Raw genomic sequence first — 15,107 nt, 5'->3', positions numbered from 1 at the left:
GGAGTCTGCTTAGAACAGAGATGCAGAGAAATTTCTTCAGCCAGATGGAATTTGTTGCCACAAGTGGCTGTGGAGGCTAAGTCATTGGATGTATTTAAGGCAGAGATTGACAGGTTCTTGATTAGTCAGGGCATCAAAGGTTATGGGAAGAGGGTCAGGCAGTGGGGCTGATGATTAAATGGTGGGGTAGACTCGAAGGGCTGAACAGCACATTCCTTCTCCTATGACTTTTGGTTTTATGGTCTTATTCCCCTGATCTACAGTCATCCCAGGTGGTCACTGCTCTTTGCAGAATCTCTACATTTGACAACCACATTAATATTTTCTATATATTTTTATATATATCTATTGCCAAAACATCATCTGTGTAAAAACAACATTTAGGAGGTTCCTTGGTTACTGTTGGTTAATAATTGTGACCATGAACAGTGTGGAGAGATTTCCAGTGTCTGAGTGCAGAAACATATCCATCCCCAGTTGTCACTCTCTGAGGCTTCCCCTCCTACTTTGTGGCTTGATTCTGTAAATGAGGTCCCTGTATGATCTATTAGATTGTTTGGGCACTGCTCTGAGCAGTTCAGTTAGAGGAACCTGGAAATAACTGGATGCTCTCAGAAAATCTCTTTTGTTTTTCCACATATGACAATTGTTATTTCACCAGAGGTTGGAGTCCCACAGAGATGTTCACATCACAGTGACCCAACCATCTAGCGATCAGCAAGTAAGGAAGCTGTGAAATTTAGTGGACTCGCCTCACTTTATATTCCTTTCCAAATACTAACTCCTACAGGTACACAGCGAGCTCAGTACAGAGATCTCATCAGCAGCTGGAACTGCTCCACATACCAAGGCTGATATACGCAGTCACTTGCATTTAGGCAGAAAAACTTTTCACAGGTTAGCGTAGAGGGTGGCATGTTAGTGTAACACTATTACGGGACCAATGACCAGGTTCGAATCTGCCACTGGTTGCGAGGAGTTTGAATGTTCTCTCAGTGTCTACATGGGTTTCCTTCCTCCCTCTGAAATGTAAGGGGTTTGTAGGCTAATTGGTGTATTTGGGTGGCACTGTCATGGCCCAGAAGGGCCTGTTACCACGCTGTATCTGAAAAAAGTTGACTTTAAATGTAAAACTACCCACACACATGCTCCGATTGTACACATGCCCCTTCAACAGGAGATCATCTCTCCGATTCTCATGAAGGGCACACGGGTATTTGGCCAGCTCCCATAGCCTTAGACCCATCCCATCCCACTCCGGTGAGACAATGGTACCAAGAGAAGCAGGTTGAGATGACCTTACCTCTCTGTTGACAAAGCAGTACAAAATGGCAACCAGCATACCCTGTGGGGGAGGAAAGGCAGCTGGTCAGGATGGTTGATAACCTTTCGTCTACTATATTTAATGACCAACACACGTGACACCCGCTGTCGGGGTGAAGGGGAGCGGTGCTGTTGGGCCACAGATAGGGACGGCTGGTATTCAGCCTGGTATCTCCTGCTGCAGGGAGTAAAGCCCGACTTGAGTTGCAGGTGTCAGGAGGTTCGTGTGGAAACCCAAGACCCTCACACAACTCTTGCCAACTGCAGACCAGATCAGCATGGCTCTGCATTAGAGATCACAGTGTAGACATAGGCATTAAAGAGACTGGTCAAAGGCACACTTGGGTGGATGTTTTCCTCATTTGGCACACACACACACACCTATACACATGCGCTCCCTCAGGCAGCACACACACACACCATCCCACTGATACATACGCTGCTCTCTCGGGCTGCGCTCACATTGATTCCCCTCTCTCAGGCTGTGCGCACACCGATCCAACCTTCTAGGGTCATGCACCTGGCCTGCTTCAGTAAACACAGCCTTCAGCTGCAGGGCGACCAACTCCGGCTGTGAAGGCCCGGATGGCCACTGATCTCCTCAGCAATGGGTGTAGTGGATGGACTGCCACGAGGAGCAGCTTGAGCAGGGCTGGCGTCTGGTCAAAGGAAGCACTCTGGGGTGGGGCAGGGGGGGATCCCATCAGGGGGAGCACCCGGGTTCCTGCCAGGGAGGAGAGCAGCCTATGGTGGGGTCCCGCCAGCACTCAGGACACTGGAAGCCTGGACTCCAGTGCCGAAACATACCTGAAAGGAATTTAAGAAGAGTTCGAAGAAGAGCTTGACATGCCGCAGCGTGCCTTGGGCGTGCTCATCCGTGACGAAGGCGAACACCACCTCATGAATGCCCAGCAGGGGGATGAGGGTGAGGGTGGACTTGGCCAGCCTGCAGGGGAGCAGACACTGATGAGAGGCAGCACACCATCCAGAACGTCCCTGTTGAGCAGAGCAACCTCCCCCCCACATGTGGCACTGTAGCCACCCCACCAACCATCAGCCCAGCAGCTCGCCCCCTCCCCAGGCACTGCACGCACCAGGAGGTGGGGGGGGGGAGAGAGATAGAGGTGAGGTGAGGGGAAGGGAGGAAGTGAGGAGGGGGGGAAGAGGGAAAGAAGGGAGGGGGAAGGGGGAGGGGGAAGAGGGAAAGAAGGGAGGGGGAAGGGGAGGGGGAAGAGGGAAAGAAGGGAGGGGGAAGGAGGGAGGAGGGGGAAGAGGGAAAGAAGGGAGGGGGAGGGGGAAGAGGGAAAGAAGGGAGGGGGAGGGGGAAGAGGGAAAGAAGGGAGGGGTAAGAGGGAAAGAAGGGAGGGGTAAGAGGGAAAGAAGGGAGGGGTAAGAGGGAAAGAAGGGAGGGGTAAGAGGGAAAGAAGGGAGGGGTAAGAGGGAAAGAAGGGAGGGGTAAGAGGGAAAGAAGGGAGGGGTAAGAGGGAAAGAAGGGAGGGGTAAGAGGGAAAGAAGGGAGGGGTAAGAGGGAAAGAAGGGAGGGGTAAGAGGGAAAGAAGGGAGGGGTAAGGGGGGAGGGTGGGGGGGGAGGCAAGGGTGGGGGGGAGGCAAGGGTTGGGGGCGAGGGAAATAGGGGAATGCAGATAAGGTGTAAGAGGCTGGGGTGGAGGGGGTGCCAAGAGACTGGGGTGGTGGCAAGAGACCAGGGTGGAGGGTGTAGTGGCAAAAGACTGGGGTGGAGGGGTGTAGTGGCAAAAGACTGGGGTGGAGGGGTTTAGTGGTAAGAGACAGGGGTGGAGGGGGTAGTGGTGAGCCGAGGGCAGGACTATTGGGAGCGAGTTGAAGCTGCAAATGGACTGGACCAGTGCTGGCTCATACCTGAACTTGTAATCCGTGTATCGCATCTGGTGAGCTCTAAGCTTCGACACCAATATATGAATAATTCTGATAAAAATGAAAAAATTGATCTGGAAAAACAAAGGAACAAATTCTATGAGCACTCAATGTTAAGACCAGCCTTCGCTGATCGTCGGCAGTGAAGTGTGGAGGTCAGTACCAGTATGGACAGCAGGATGGGCGTCCGGATGATCCACCAATAGGCCATGTTTTCATTTGTGGTCCAACACCTGGTGGAAAACAACACACTTCAGCACAAGGGTCCCATTCACAGGCAGCACACCCACCCCCCTTCCTTATGTGCCTGACACCCCTCACGCTCCATGCTCCTCGCACCCCCCTCCTCAAACCCCTGACCCCCTATCTCACATCTCTGACAGCCCACTCCTCACGCCCCAACACCCCTCCTCCTCACGCCCCAACACCCCCCTCCTCACGCCCCAACACCCCCCTCCTCACGCCCCAACACCCCCCTCCTCATGCCCCAACACCCCCCTCCTCACGCCCCAACACCCCCCTCCTCACGCCCCAACACCCCCTCCTCACGCCGCAACTCCCCCTCCTCACGCCGCAACTCCCCCTTCCTCACGCCGCAACTCCCCCCTCCTCACGCCGCAACTCCCCCCTCCTCACGCCGCAACTCCCCCTCCTTACGCCCCAACACCCCCCTCCTCAAGCCCCAACACCCCCCTCCTCACGCCGCAACTCCCCCCTCCTCACGCCGCAACTCCCCCCTCCTCACGCCGCAACTCCCCCCTCCTCACGCCGCAACTCCCCCCTCCTCACGCCGCAACTCCCCCCTCCTCACGCCGCAACTCCCCCCTCCTCACGCCGCAACTCCCCCCTCCTCACGCCGCAACTCCCCCCTCCTCACGCCGCAACTCCCCCCTCCTCACCCCGCAACTCCCCCCTCTTCACGCTGCAACTCCCCCTCCTCACGCCGCAACTCCCCCCTCCTCACCCCGCAACTCCCCCCTCCTCACCCCGCAACTCCCCCCTCCTCACGCCGCAACTCCCCCCTCCGCACGCCGCAACTCCCCACTCCTCACGCCGCAACTTCCCCCTCCTCACGCCGCAACTCCCCCCTCCTCACGCCGCAACTCCCCCTCCTCACGCCGCAACTCCCCCCTCCTCACGCCGCAACTCCCCCCCCTCACGCCGCAACTCCCCCCTCCTCACGCCGCAACTCCCCCCTCCTCACGCCGCAACTCCCCCCTCCTCACGCCGCAACTCCCCCCCCTCACGCCGCAACTCCCCCCTCCTCACGCCGCAACTCCCCCCTCCTCACGCCGCAACTCCCCCCTCCTCAACCCGCAACTCCCCCCTCTTCACGCTGCAACTCCCCCCTCCTCACACAACATGTCCCTGACTAAACCTTTCCTATGTCATAACCCTCTATTTTTCTTTCATCCATAAATGCCTGTTAAATGCCCCTATAGGTAAAGGTTCCATTATTGTCACATAATTCTACATTTAGAATGTAACATACATGAATTTTTTTTTAAAACTTTGTCTACTATAAGAAAGACAGAGAGTCACCACTTTGTCCAGCACCCCTCAGAGAAATGAGGCCCCATCAAGTTATCAGAGCCTCTAATATTTCAGTCTCCACTACCATCCCAGGCAAGGCATCCAGGCACCCACAACTCTCGGTGTAAAAAACATGCCCATAACGTCTCCCCAAAATTGCCTCCCTTCACTTTATACAGATGTTTGCTATTCCTGCCCTGGGAAAAGGGCGTTTGTTGTCCACCATATCTATGCTTCTCAGAATCTTGTCGACCTCTATTAAGTCATCTCTCATCCTTCTCCACTCCAAAGAGAAAAGTCCCAGCTCTGCTAAACGAGATAATCTTTCTTCCACGCTGGTTGGAGATAAATATTGCCAGAACATGACCCCAACACTGTTATGACTGAGAATTCTTAACTCAAAAAGAGGAGAGATTGGAGGGGTAAGCTCCCTCTCCACCTTCCCACAGAGGTGAGCTCTGTCCCTGCAGAGAGCCAGCTCCCCTGATTCTGTTTGGGATTCCCAGCCTCTAAAACAGTTCGACCAACACATTCTCCTAGTCTGAACCTATGAACTGCTAGGGAGTATTTGTGAGTGGCTGTTGACGCTGAGCAGACTAGAAGGCTGTACCTGCAGGTTTGATCTTGAACCACTCACCCAGTGTTTTCATATAAATATTTAATGACCACCCAAGGAACAACGAACAACACCGGTGACCCTGCAAACAACAGAAAACTGGTTACATACAAATGAAGAGAAGTCTCAGTGTGCCAGTTTATGTGGCTTTAATACTTGTCTGGAAAAGGTTGCTCGATGGACAGGAAGGGTTTAGAATGGTTGTTCTCAACCTTTTTCCCCCTCTCACATACCACTTCATGCCATAGTTGTTCTGCGTTTAGTAGGGGATTACTTAAGGTGGTACATGAGCGTTTTGAGAACCACTGGTTTAGAAGGATTCAGGCAGATGGGACTAGCCCAGAATGGCAAGGGCCGGTATGGATGAAGGGCCAAAGGGCCTGTTCTGTGCGACCCAAACTCTGCTGCTTCCCACTCAAACACCCCAACTCTATAGCAATAAGGAAAGATTGGAGGGTTCGTGCTAGTCTCGGCCTTGCCCAGAGCCCACACCCTTCTGGGTATTCCATCGGGTGATACTCAGGAACAAGTATCCCGCTTGGTGCTTTCATGTGACCAACTTCAAGGGAACCCAGTCCATTTCCTGGAGACCCCAGGTGGAAGCGAGCACCTCCTCAACCCAACCCTTGACGCAGAGCCACTTGCTTTTTAACTGCCAGCAATGACATTACCCTAAGGTATGAAAGGTCTGGTCAACTGAAGTGACTGAAAAATGCCATTAGGGGAAGAGGTTGGGGGGGGGGGGGTGGGGAAGACCAAGCCACCAAGTGGTGCCTGGAATTTGAGCGATATACACGGGAGCTTGATGGTCCACCCCGTCCACCTGCACCCTCTGCATGTAGAAAAACTAATGGAGCACCTACCCCAGCCAATACATAAATAAATATTAAAGTAGTTCCTCTCGGAGAAAATGGTGACCACCAACAGGTTGTGCAAGTAGATGCCTTCGATCAGTAGCCAGTAGTAATTGGCCCCAATGCAGTACTGCATGAGCACTTGGGCTGACCGACAGCCTGCAGCTGTCTGCATAAAAAGAGGAAACAGGGGTCAGAGACTGAACAGTGAATTTGAGCAAACTAGTCAAGGCATGGGCCAACAAAAGAATCTACTCCATGCTAAGTGATGCAGGGCAATGGAAAGATTGAAGTCACCTCAGACTCCTCAGTAGGAGGGAGGTCGACTCCATTCGGATCCAAACAGGGCTGCGTTTCCAGGTGTTGTATCTACCTCTTCCCTGTTAGCCCGTGCTTCTCCCCCTGCCCATCTCCCTCCCGTTCCCAATCCCCTCCATAACCTCCTCTCCCTCCCCAACTCTCTCCCACCACCTTACATCCTTGCACTACATGGGGCAGCGTTCCATCCTTGATCCCCCAAACCTCGTAGACCTGCATGCTACCCAAGCCCCCTGCACCCTCTCCATCCCGTCAGAACCTCTCTCCGGCGAATAACTACAACTGAAAGGCAAAGAAGGGTCTACCCTGAGACTCCTCCTCGGAATGTGGGGAGGCCCTGTTCTCAGCATTTGATCCACTTTACATTGGGGGCATCTTGCCATGCACTGGAAAGAGTATCATTGAAGTTAGAATGTGGGTGGGGGTTGACTCCGCGGTGACCCATTCTGTCACTCGATTCTTTGAATGCATCTAGATGAAGAGGAATGTTGTTGAAACATTTTCACATTTCCATACAACATAGGAGGCTATTCAATCTCCTACACCCACCTGGAAACAGAAAGATCCAGAGAGGCCATGACATGTTCGGGGGTGGGGTTTGAGAAGAGGGAACCATGAATGAGAGCTGAGGATGTAGTTACAAGATTAGAAAGCAGTCATTTATAACTGAGGTGAGCAGGGACTTCTCAGAGGATGCTCAATTTCAAATTCACTCCAGAGGGTGTGGAGGCCACAGGTATTTAAAATGGGCTACTGAGAACTGGTACAGAAAGGGAGGCCACACTTGCTGTAATCACATCAAGCAGTAGGTCAGTCTTGAGGGGCCAAATGGCCTACACTTGCTCTTTCTTTTAATGCTCACAGGAGTTTGAGTGGAAATTCTCCAGCACTTTAATGGTTGGTGGCTACATTCCTGTCCAGGCATTGTATCTTGGGGGAAATAACTCAGTCAGACTGCACTCATTCCCCAAGTAAGGGTGTGCTGGGACAGAACTTATCAGCACTGTGTTTTGTTTGGCTAATCATTATATTCTTAGGATAACCACAATGGACCATTGAGAAAGAGATTTGAAGAGCAGAACACATTTTATCCAGATAACAAATACATTTATAGTTCTTTTATTCCCTTCCAATGGACAAATATAGACCGATCACTGGCACGAGGACCAATTTGCAGTGTTGGTTCAGATACCTTTATCCTCATTAACATCTCTTTCCCCTTCTCCATTGAATATTGAGTTGGAGGGAACGATCTCTGCTGATAGTTTATCAGTTTGGTCTTGTTCCTGTGCCAGAACTGAGCTCAGTGCCACGTTAACCTCAAGAGTGGGAAAATGGGACAATGGTGTGTTTTCTCTCTGGGGCAGGACGGCTGATATTAATCCCACCTTTGTGCACAGCATTTAGTGAGAGGGAATGATTGAACACCATTCTCAACCTCACAGTGGGGGAAGTGATGGAGTCGCACAACACAGAAACAGGCCCTTAAGCCCAACTTGCCTATGCAAGTCCCACTTGCCTGCATTTGGCTCATGCCCACTGAACCCATCCGATCTGTGTCACGTTTCAATTTTTTTTGAATTACAGTAGTATCTGCCACAACCATCTCCTCTGGCAGCCTGTTCAATACACCCACCATCCTCTGTGCAAAAAAAGTTAGTTCTCAAGTCCCTGTTAAATTTCTCCCTCTACTAAAACCTGCTTTCTGGTGACTGATTTCCCTTCTCTGAGCAAGACACTCTACATTCACTCAGACAATTCCCCTTATGACTTTGTACACCTCGATGAGATCATCTCTCATTCTCCTGCACTCCAAGGAATAAAGCCCCAGCCAGTCTCACCCCGAGTCCTGGCAACACCCCCGTAAATCTTCTCTGCACTCTCTCCAGCTTGATGATCTTTCCTACAGCACGGTGACCAAAACTGAACGCAGTACTCCAAATTGGACCTCACCAATGTCTTCTACAACTGCAACTTCTAAACTCAATACTCTAACAGAAGAAAGCTAATGTGCCAAAGGTCTTTTTGACCACCCTCTCTGATGGCACTTTCAAGGTTCCTGTACTTCTGGATCCCTCTGCTCTGCACCATTTAAGTAGGTTGGAATAGTTTCACACAGAGCCCAGTACAACTCCTTTGCTATCATGAGATGTTCCAGGGATTAATTTCAACATGTGACTGGTTTTGGATTGGCCTCTCCTCAACTCATCCCTTCCATTATAACCAAGAGAGGAATATCAGGTGCTGTCCACTGTAACCAGCAGCGTCACCTTCAGTTCAATGGGCAGCACCTGTGTCTCTGAGTCAGAAAGTTGTGGGTTCAAGCCCCACCCCAGAGAGCTGAGCTCCAAACCTCAGCTGGATTCTGTTGTGTAGCTCTGAAGAACCTTTGAAGAAGCCACACTTTGGATGGGATGTTAAACTCTGTCTGTTTCAAATGGAGGGGAAAGATTTTGTGGTAGTGGAAGGATGTGGAGGCTTTGGAAAAGGGCACAGAAGAAGTTTTCCAGGAAGCTGCCTGGATTTGAGGGTATTAGAGGAGAGCCTGAACAAACTTGGATCGCTTTTCTAAAGTAGTCATTCTCAGTAAGGGGCTTCAGCACATTTAAGGGGGAGCCATGGACTGGAATTAAAAAAATTCTGTGCTTTATGTCGTTAGTAGGAGAGAAATATGGAAGGAACCAACTAAATTTGACTGGGAAGGGGGGCCATAAACTTTGAGCAGAGACTGAAGGAGCCATTGTGGAAAAAGAAAGGTTGAGAATGGCTGGTCTACAGCATTGGAGATTGAGGGATGACCTGAAGAAGTTTACAAATATTACGAGAGGAGGAGATGCTCAGAATGTTGCTCCCAAGTGTCAAATGCCATTTGAAATGAGAGGGGGAAAGTTTAAAGGAGACAGGTACCTGGAGTGGGCTGTCAGGGGTGGAGCTGGAAGCAGATGTAATCGCAGCGTGCAAGAGACTTTTAGACGGACACAAGAATATGCAGGGTGTGAGGGGATATGTAGCCAAAGGAGATCACATTTAATTTGGCATTGTATTCAGTGCAGATATAGTGTGCTGAAGGGCCTGTTCCTGTCCTCTACTGTTCCATGTCCTGTTACTGGGACTGTCTATCTGGTACCTTGGACAGCATATATACCCCAGTCATTGTAACAAAAATGCATAGAATCAGAGTCTTGTCAAATTCAGAACCTTCCTCCTCTGACACTTCTCCCTGTTTACCTTCGCTCCTCACTGTAACACCTGGAGTTATTCAATGGCCTTCACTGCACTCTCTCAGCCAGCACCACCACCATCACTCGTGCCATTCACTCTCTCGTGATCCACATCTCTTTCTGTTCTCTTCACCACTGCCCTTTCCATCTTTGAACCTGCTGATCTCAAACTCTTCCCATTTCTGATAAATGGGTATCCCACACTAAAACCACAACTCTGCCTCTGTGGGTCCCAGTGAGAGTTTCCAAGTTTCTAGCATTTGCAGAATTGTTCTTCTACATGAATTGATTAGCTGGTTATAATCATGGTGGTGTTTGTTCAATCTTGCTGTGCACAAATTAGATGGCACTTTCTTTGCAATAGAGAAGTAGCTGGACTTCAAAGTGCTTTGAGACGTTCAATTTAGGTTGTGAAAAGATGCAGCAGAATTGGATGCCTTCTTTCTAACACAGGTAGTCAACCATCTATCCCAAGACCCCTACCACCATCAGCTGCTACCCTCTTTCTCCACTCCACAACAATGAAAGCATGCCTGAGAAGGCCCTACCTCATTGTTAAACCAGACTTTAATGTCAACATCCTCCGGGATTTGGTTGTATTGTGTTTTGAAAAGAGCATCTTTAATGAGGATCGACATTGCGCGCAGAATAAAGGAGGCGAACAAGTTCATGTGGATGTAGTTCCTCGTGCAGTGAAGCTTCCTGAGAGGAGGAAAAGGAGGAGGATTTAGAAGGGAGTGGGTTAGGAAGAACTCATCCACATATTGGAGAGACTAAGAACTAGATCAGTGGTTCTCAACCTTTTATTCCCCCCACTCACATACCGCCTTAAGTAATCCCTTACACAGAGCACCAAGGCATCCGACCTTGATGAAGAGCTCAAGCCTGAAACGTTGGTTATGTATTTCCATATTTGTTACATAAAGGACACTGTTTGACCTGCTGAGTTTCTCCAGCGTTGTGTTTTTACTTTTTATGATTTACGATGGAATGTGAGTGGAAAAAAATGTTTGAGAACCACTGGATTAGATACCATCAGGTAATGTGATTGTGCAATTACCTTCCTACAAGGCTGGAAGCTTCTGTGAATTTGGTGGGGGGGGGGACTAGACATGGTGGGGCACTAACCCCTATCCCCCATTATTTTTAATGAGGCTGCATCTCCAACAAAAAAAGAAAGCTCCAGGGCACATCACCCAACTCAGTGCTTACTGGCAGCAAATGGTCAGGACACCAAGATGGGGAGGAGAGTAAACTCAAGGGGCATTGTCAGTAAAATTGAGGGATGGTGATGCTATATTTGAGGAGTAGGGTGAGCATATTGGAGACATGGGATATAGCAGAGGGGAAAGATTACCGAATATACTCGAGTAAAAGTCAACACCCCCACCCCTATTTTTGATGCCGACTGCCTGCTCATCCAAGCTCCTTATGCTTCGACTGCCCACTCATCAGAGCTCCCAACACCCGGGGGCGTGGCAAGATGGCGTAAGGATCAGACGTGCCTTCCAGTCCTCTCCCGACTCTATCTTATTGTTTTGTCTAGAAATGCCCATTAAAATTCTTTAAAAGTTTAGATAACTTCAGTGCTGTTAATTTAACTTATGATGGTACAATTGGTGGAAAAGAGCAAAAAAAAAACGACAACAGATCATCAAAAAACTACATTTTCCAAAAGTTCATGTTTTGGAGCCTACCTACAGGAAAGACACCGGGACTCAGCGTGAAATGGATCCCAGGAGAGAGGTACAGTGTTCGGATGTAGAGCTCTATGTTACATCGGTAGAGCCCCCTAAAGAGGGCGCCAAACAGCCTTTAGAACAAAGAGTTACTCAAAGGCATTTGTCAACTGTAGAGGTGGCGCTGCAAACTGCATCTCTTGAGATACAAGAACCTATACAACTTGATGTACTGGGAGAATTTAATACATTATGGACTGGGGAAAACCCTGGCCAGCATCCTCCAATCATTGCTGAAGAGGCTGTGGCTGGGGTTTCCACATGCAGTCATACTACAAGGGCAACCAGAATGAAGGAAGGAATAGAAGATCCTTTGGAGAAGAAGCAGGAATCTGTTGAGCCAAAATCTCTTCCAATTGAAAAGATTTTTGTGAATCTTGAATCTAAATGATCTTATACAATGCAGGGATTATTCAAGATTATGACTGAACTTGGTACTAGGTTTAATACTTTGGTGAAAATACATTCTCAACAGATGGCTGAGTTTGGAGCTTTTAAGCTTGAAGTGAGAGATAAATTTAATTCGTGTGAAGAAGATATAGACGAAATACGGGATCAAGTTTTTGATGTGACCAAAATGGTCGAAGACTTACAAACTCAAAATAAAAATTTGGTGAAAAAGATTGATTATTTGGAAAACCAATCCAGACGGAACAATATAAAGATTATTGGTTTGCCGGAAGGTATGGAGGGACCAGACCCAAGAAAATTTTTTTACTGAATGGATTCCGCAGGTGTTGGGTCAAGAACATTTCCCGGAAGGTATAATACTGGAACGTGCTCACAGAGCCTTGCGTAGAAGACCTATTTCAGGTCAAAGTCCAAGACCTGTTTTGGTTCATTGCTTGAATTATTATGACAGAGAAATAATTTTACGAGTGGCTATTAGAAATGCACAACAGAGAAAATCACCCTTGATGATTCAAAATAATAGAGTTTTCTTCTATGCGGATTTGAGTCAAGAAGTTATGTTCCAACGACGGGAATTCAATCCTGCTAAAGAGTTGTTGTGGAAGAAAGGTTACAAGGCAACCTTTAGATATCCAGCTGTTTTGAAGGTTTTTCAAGATGGTTGCCAACCAAAGTTCTTTGATTCTCCAAAGGAAGCTATAGCATTTGCTCAAGAGCTGCCAATTACTCAGTTTCAACAGAGACATAGTCCGCCGCGATCTCTAAGGAGACAAGAGATGGAAGAAAAGAGCCGTGCTCCAAGAAGGAATGGTTGTAATGGTAACTCGGCAGTTGGAGCTGATTAAAAGAAGAGTTGTCCTTTTTTTTTTCTAATGTTTTTTTTTAAAAAAAAGGGATATTAAATAATGAGGATGTTAGTTTAAGAGTTGGGGAGAGAACTGGATAGGCACTATTTCCTGAAAGTCATCTGCTACATGCGAGTTATCTCACACCCATTTTTTTTGGGAGTTACCGCATTCCGCGGTTTAGACGGGAGGGGGTATTTTTAACTTCCTACCTGTTTTTTTTTCCTTTTTTTTTGTATTATTAGATTAAAGAGTGAAGGGGTTTTTTTTTTGTTTAAATATTTAAAAAAAGCATAAGAAAGTATTTGACTGTTTAAAAAACTAAAAATTGATGTGTTTTTTTTGTAAAGTTTATTCAGTAGATAAGGAATATCTGAAATTTAAATGTGAATGGGATGGATAAGTTTTTTTTTAATATTTTTTCTTCAACTTTAAGCTGAAAGGAATGGTAATTCTGGTGTATATTATTTTGCTATTTTAGTTATAGATCGAAGGGAATAATGGTGAAAGTTATAAATTGAATTGTACAATTCTTAATGAGGCTTGAATTTTGTTTGTGGTTTATGCTCCATTTGTTGAAGATATAGTTTTTGTTGTAGATGTGTTTTTATTATTTGGATATGCAAATTTTAACGTAATGATTGGGGATATTTAAATGTGGTATTGGAGCTTTTATTGGATAAGTATTCAAGAGTAAAAGGGAAAAATGGTGGAAGAGTACTAAAATTGAATTGTACAATGCTTAATGAGGTTTGAATTTTGTTTTAAGATGGTGGTTTATGTGACTAATATGATGATAGATGTGAAGTTAGTTGATATTTGGTGAATGTTTATCTCTATAGAGAAAGTTTTTTTTCATGCTACAATTTTTTTTAAGAATTGATTATTGTTTAAGAATTTTTGATAGATAATGTTACTAACTTTACTAATTTTTTATATTAAGTTTGAGTTAAATATATGTTTCATCTTAACTCTGTTTGTTAAATATATGCATTTAAGTTTGATTTAAATATGTTTTTTAAGTCTGATATCTTAGTATTAATTACTTTTCTTTTTGTTAGTATTTTAATCGGTTATGTTTTTATTTTTTTTTGTAAGTGGGTTTTTTTTCTCACATATATTATTACCTTTATTAATTCTTCACTCTTTATTTTGGGGGAGGGGGGGTTGGACTAATTTGAGTGGGTTATTAATGTGTAATAATTATTGGGGAGGGTATAGTTTATTTAGATTATTGATATTGTATTGTAATTTTATTATTTTATTCTTAATTTTTTTAAAATGTAATCCTATATGTTATTCATGTTATAAAATCTTAAATAAAGTTTAAAAAAAAGAGCTTCCAACACCCTGATAGCAGAGCCTCACCTCATCCGACTGTCTTCCGGATACCCGACACCCCGAAAGCAGACCTTTTCCCTTCCTGTCCACCACCCAAGCTCCCGACGGCCTGGCCACCCACCCACCGAACCTCCTGAAGCCCCAGCCACCTGTCCCTGGACCTCCCGATGCCCCTGGCTGCTCACCCACCAGATCTCCTGACACCCTCGGCATCTGTCCACCAGAGTTCCCGACACCCCAGCTACCCATCCTTCAGAGCTCCCGGCTGTGGATATTTACCCCAGCTGGCTGCCCCCAGTGCCTGGAGCTCCTGACACACAGCGGAGCCTTGCCCTGGATGCCTGCTCACCATAGTTCCTGATGCCCCAGCCGCCTGCCCACCAGAGCTCCTGACGCCCCAGCCATCTGCCCACCAGAGCTCCCAACGCCCCAGCCACCTGCCCACCAGAGCTCCCGATGCCACAGCCACCTGCCTACTGAAGCACCTGATGCCCTGGCGACCCGCCCACCTGAGCTCCCAATTGTGGATCCTCACCTTGGCCGCCCACCCATCTGTGCTCCCAACGCCCTGACCACAGACTTAACATCCCATCCTGGCCATCCGAGCTCCTGATGCCTTGAACAACTCTTACGAGGTCAAATGTTTGACCAGTGTAAAAGTCAACCCCACCCTTTTTTGGCCCAAAACAGTGGTCTAAAACATTTGACGATTATACAAGTATATACAGTAGAACAACAGAGGCACGGGATGCGATTACAATACTAGATTGAGTGACCGGAGATGAGCTAACTGAATCAGGCAGTGTGGCACAGGGATCTGTACTTCACTTTGGACAATCAGAGAGCTGTGGGGAGTGTGATGCATTCTTACCGGAATCCCACGAGAATTCCCAGAGCCAGCACTAGGGTTCCCAGAGACAGTGAGAATCCGACTGTGTACATCACTATGAAACCATCCAGAATCCTGCCCTGTTCTTGCTGAAGAGTGAGAAGAGTATTGATTATTAAAGGCA

General features: G+C 47.6%; 1 protein-coding gene across 12 annotated transcripts in view; it reads right to left on the bottom strand.

Moving 5' to 3' along the window:
* The window catches only part of gcgra (glucagon receptor a), a 113,952-nt gene that overhangs the window by 50,382 nt on the left and 48,463 nt on the right, over positions 1-15,107 (bottom strand). For all 12 annotated transcript variants that reach the window (XM_069929701.1, XM_069929706.1, XM_069929707.1 and 9 more), the window contains 8 exons: positions 14,966-15,072; positions 10,307-10,460; positions 6,229-6,388; positions 5,387-5,447; positions 3,380-3,449; positions 3,202-3,290; positions 2,131-2,269; positions 1,304-1,345 (listed from right to left, as the gene is read on the bottom strand). In XM_069929701.1, coding sequence (XP_069785802.1) covers positions 1,304-1,345; positions 2,131-2,269; positions 3,202-3,290; positions 3,380-3,449; positions 5,387-5,447; positions 6,229-6,388; positions 10,307-10,460; positions 14,966-15,072 — 822 coding nt within the window. The remainder of the gene's footprint in view (positions 1-1,303; positions 1,346-2,130; positions 2,270-3,201; positions 3,291-3,379; positions 3,450-5,386; positions 5,448-6,228; positions 6,389-10,306; positions 10,461-14,965; positions 15,073-15,107) is intronic.

The sequence above is a fragment of the Narcine bancroftii genome, chromosome 3 (assembly GCF_036971445.1).
Source record: "Narcine bancroftii isolate sNarBan1 chromosome 3, sNarBan1.hap1, whole genome shotgun sequence".
Classification (NCBI taxonomy): Eukaryota; Metazoa; Chordata; class Chondrichthyes; order Torpediniformes; family Narcinidae; genus Narcine; species Narcine bancroftii.
Note: the sequence above shows the minus strand (reverse complement) of the source record. Positions and strands in the feature narration are given on the sequence as shown.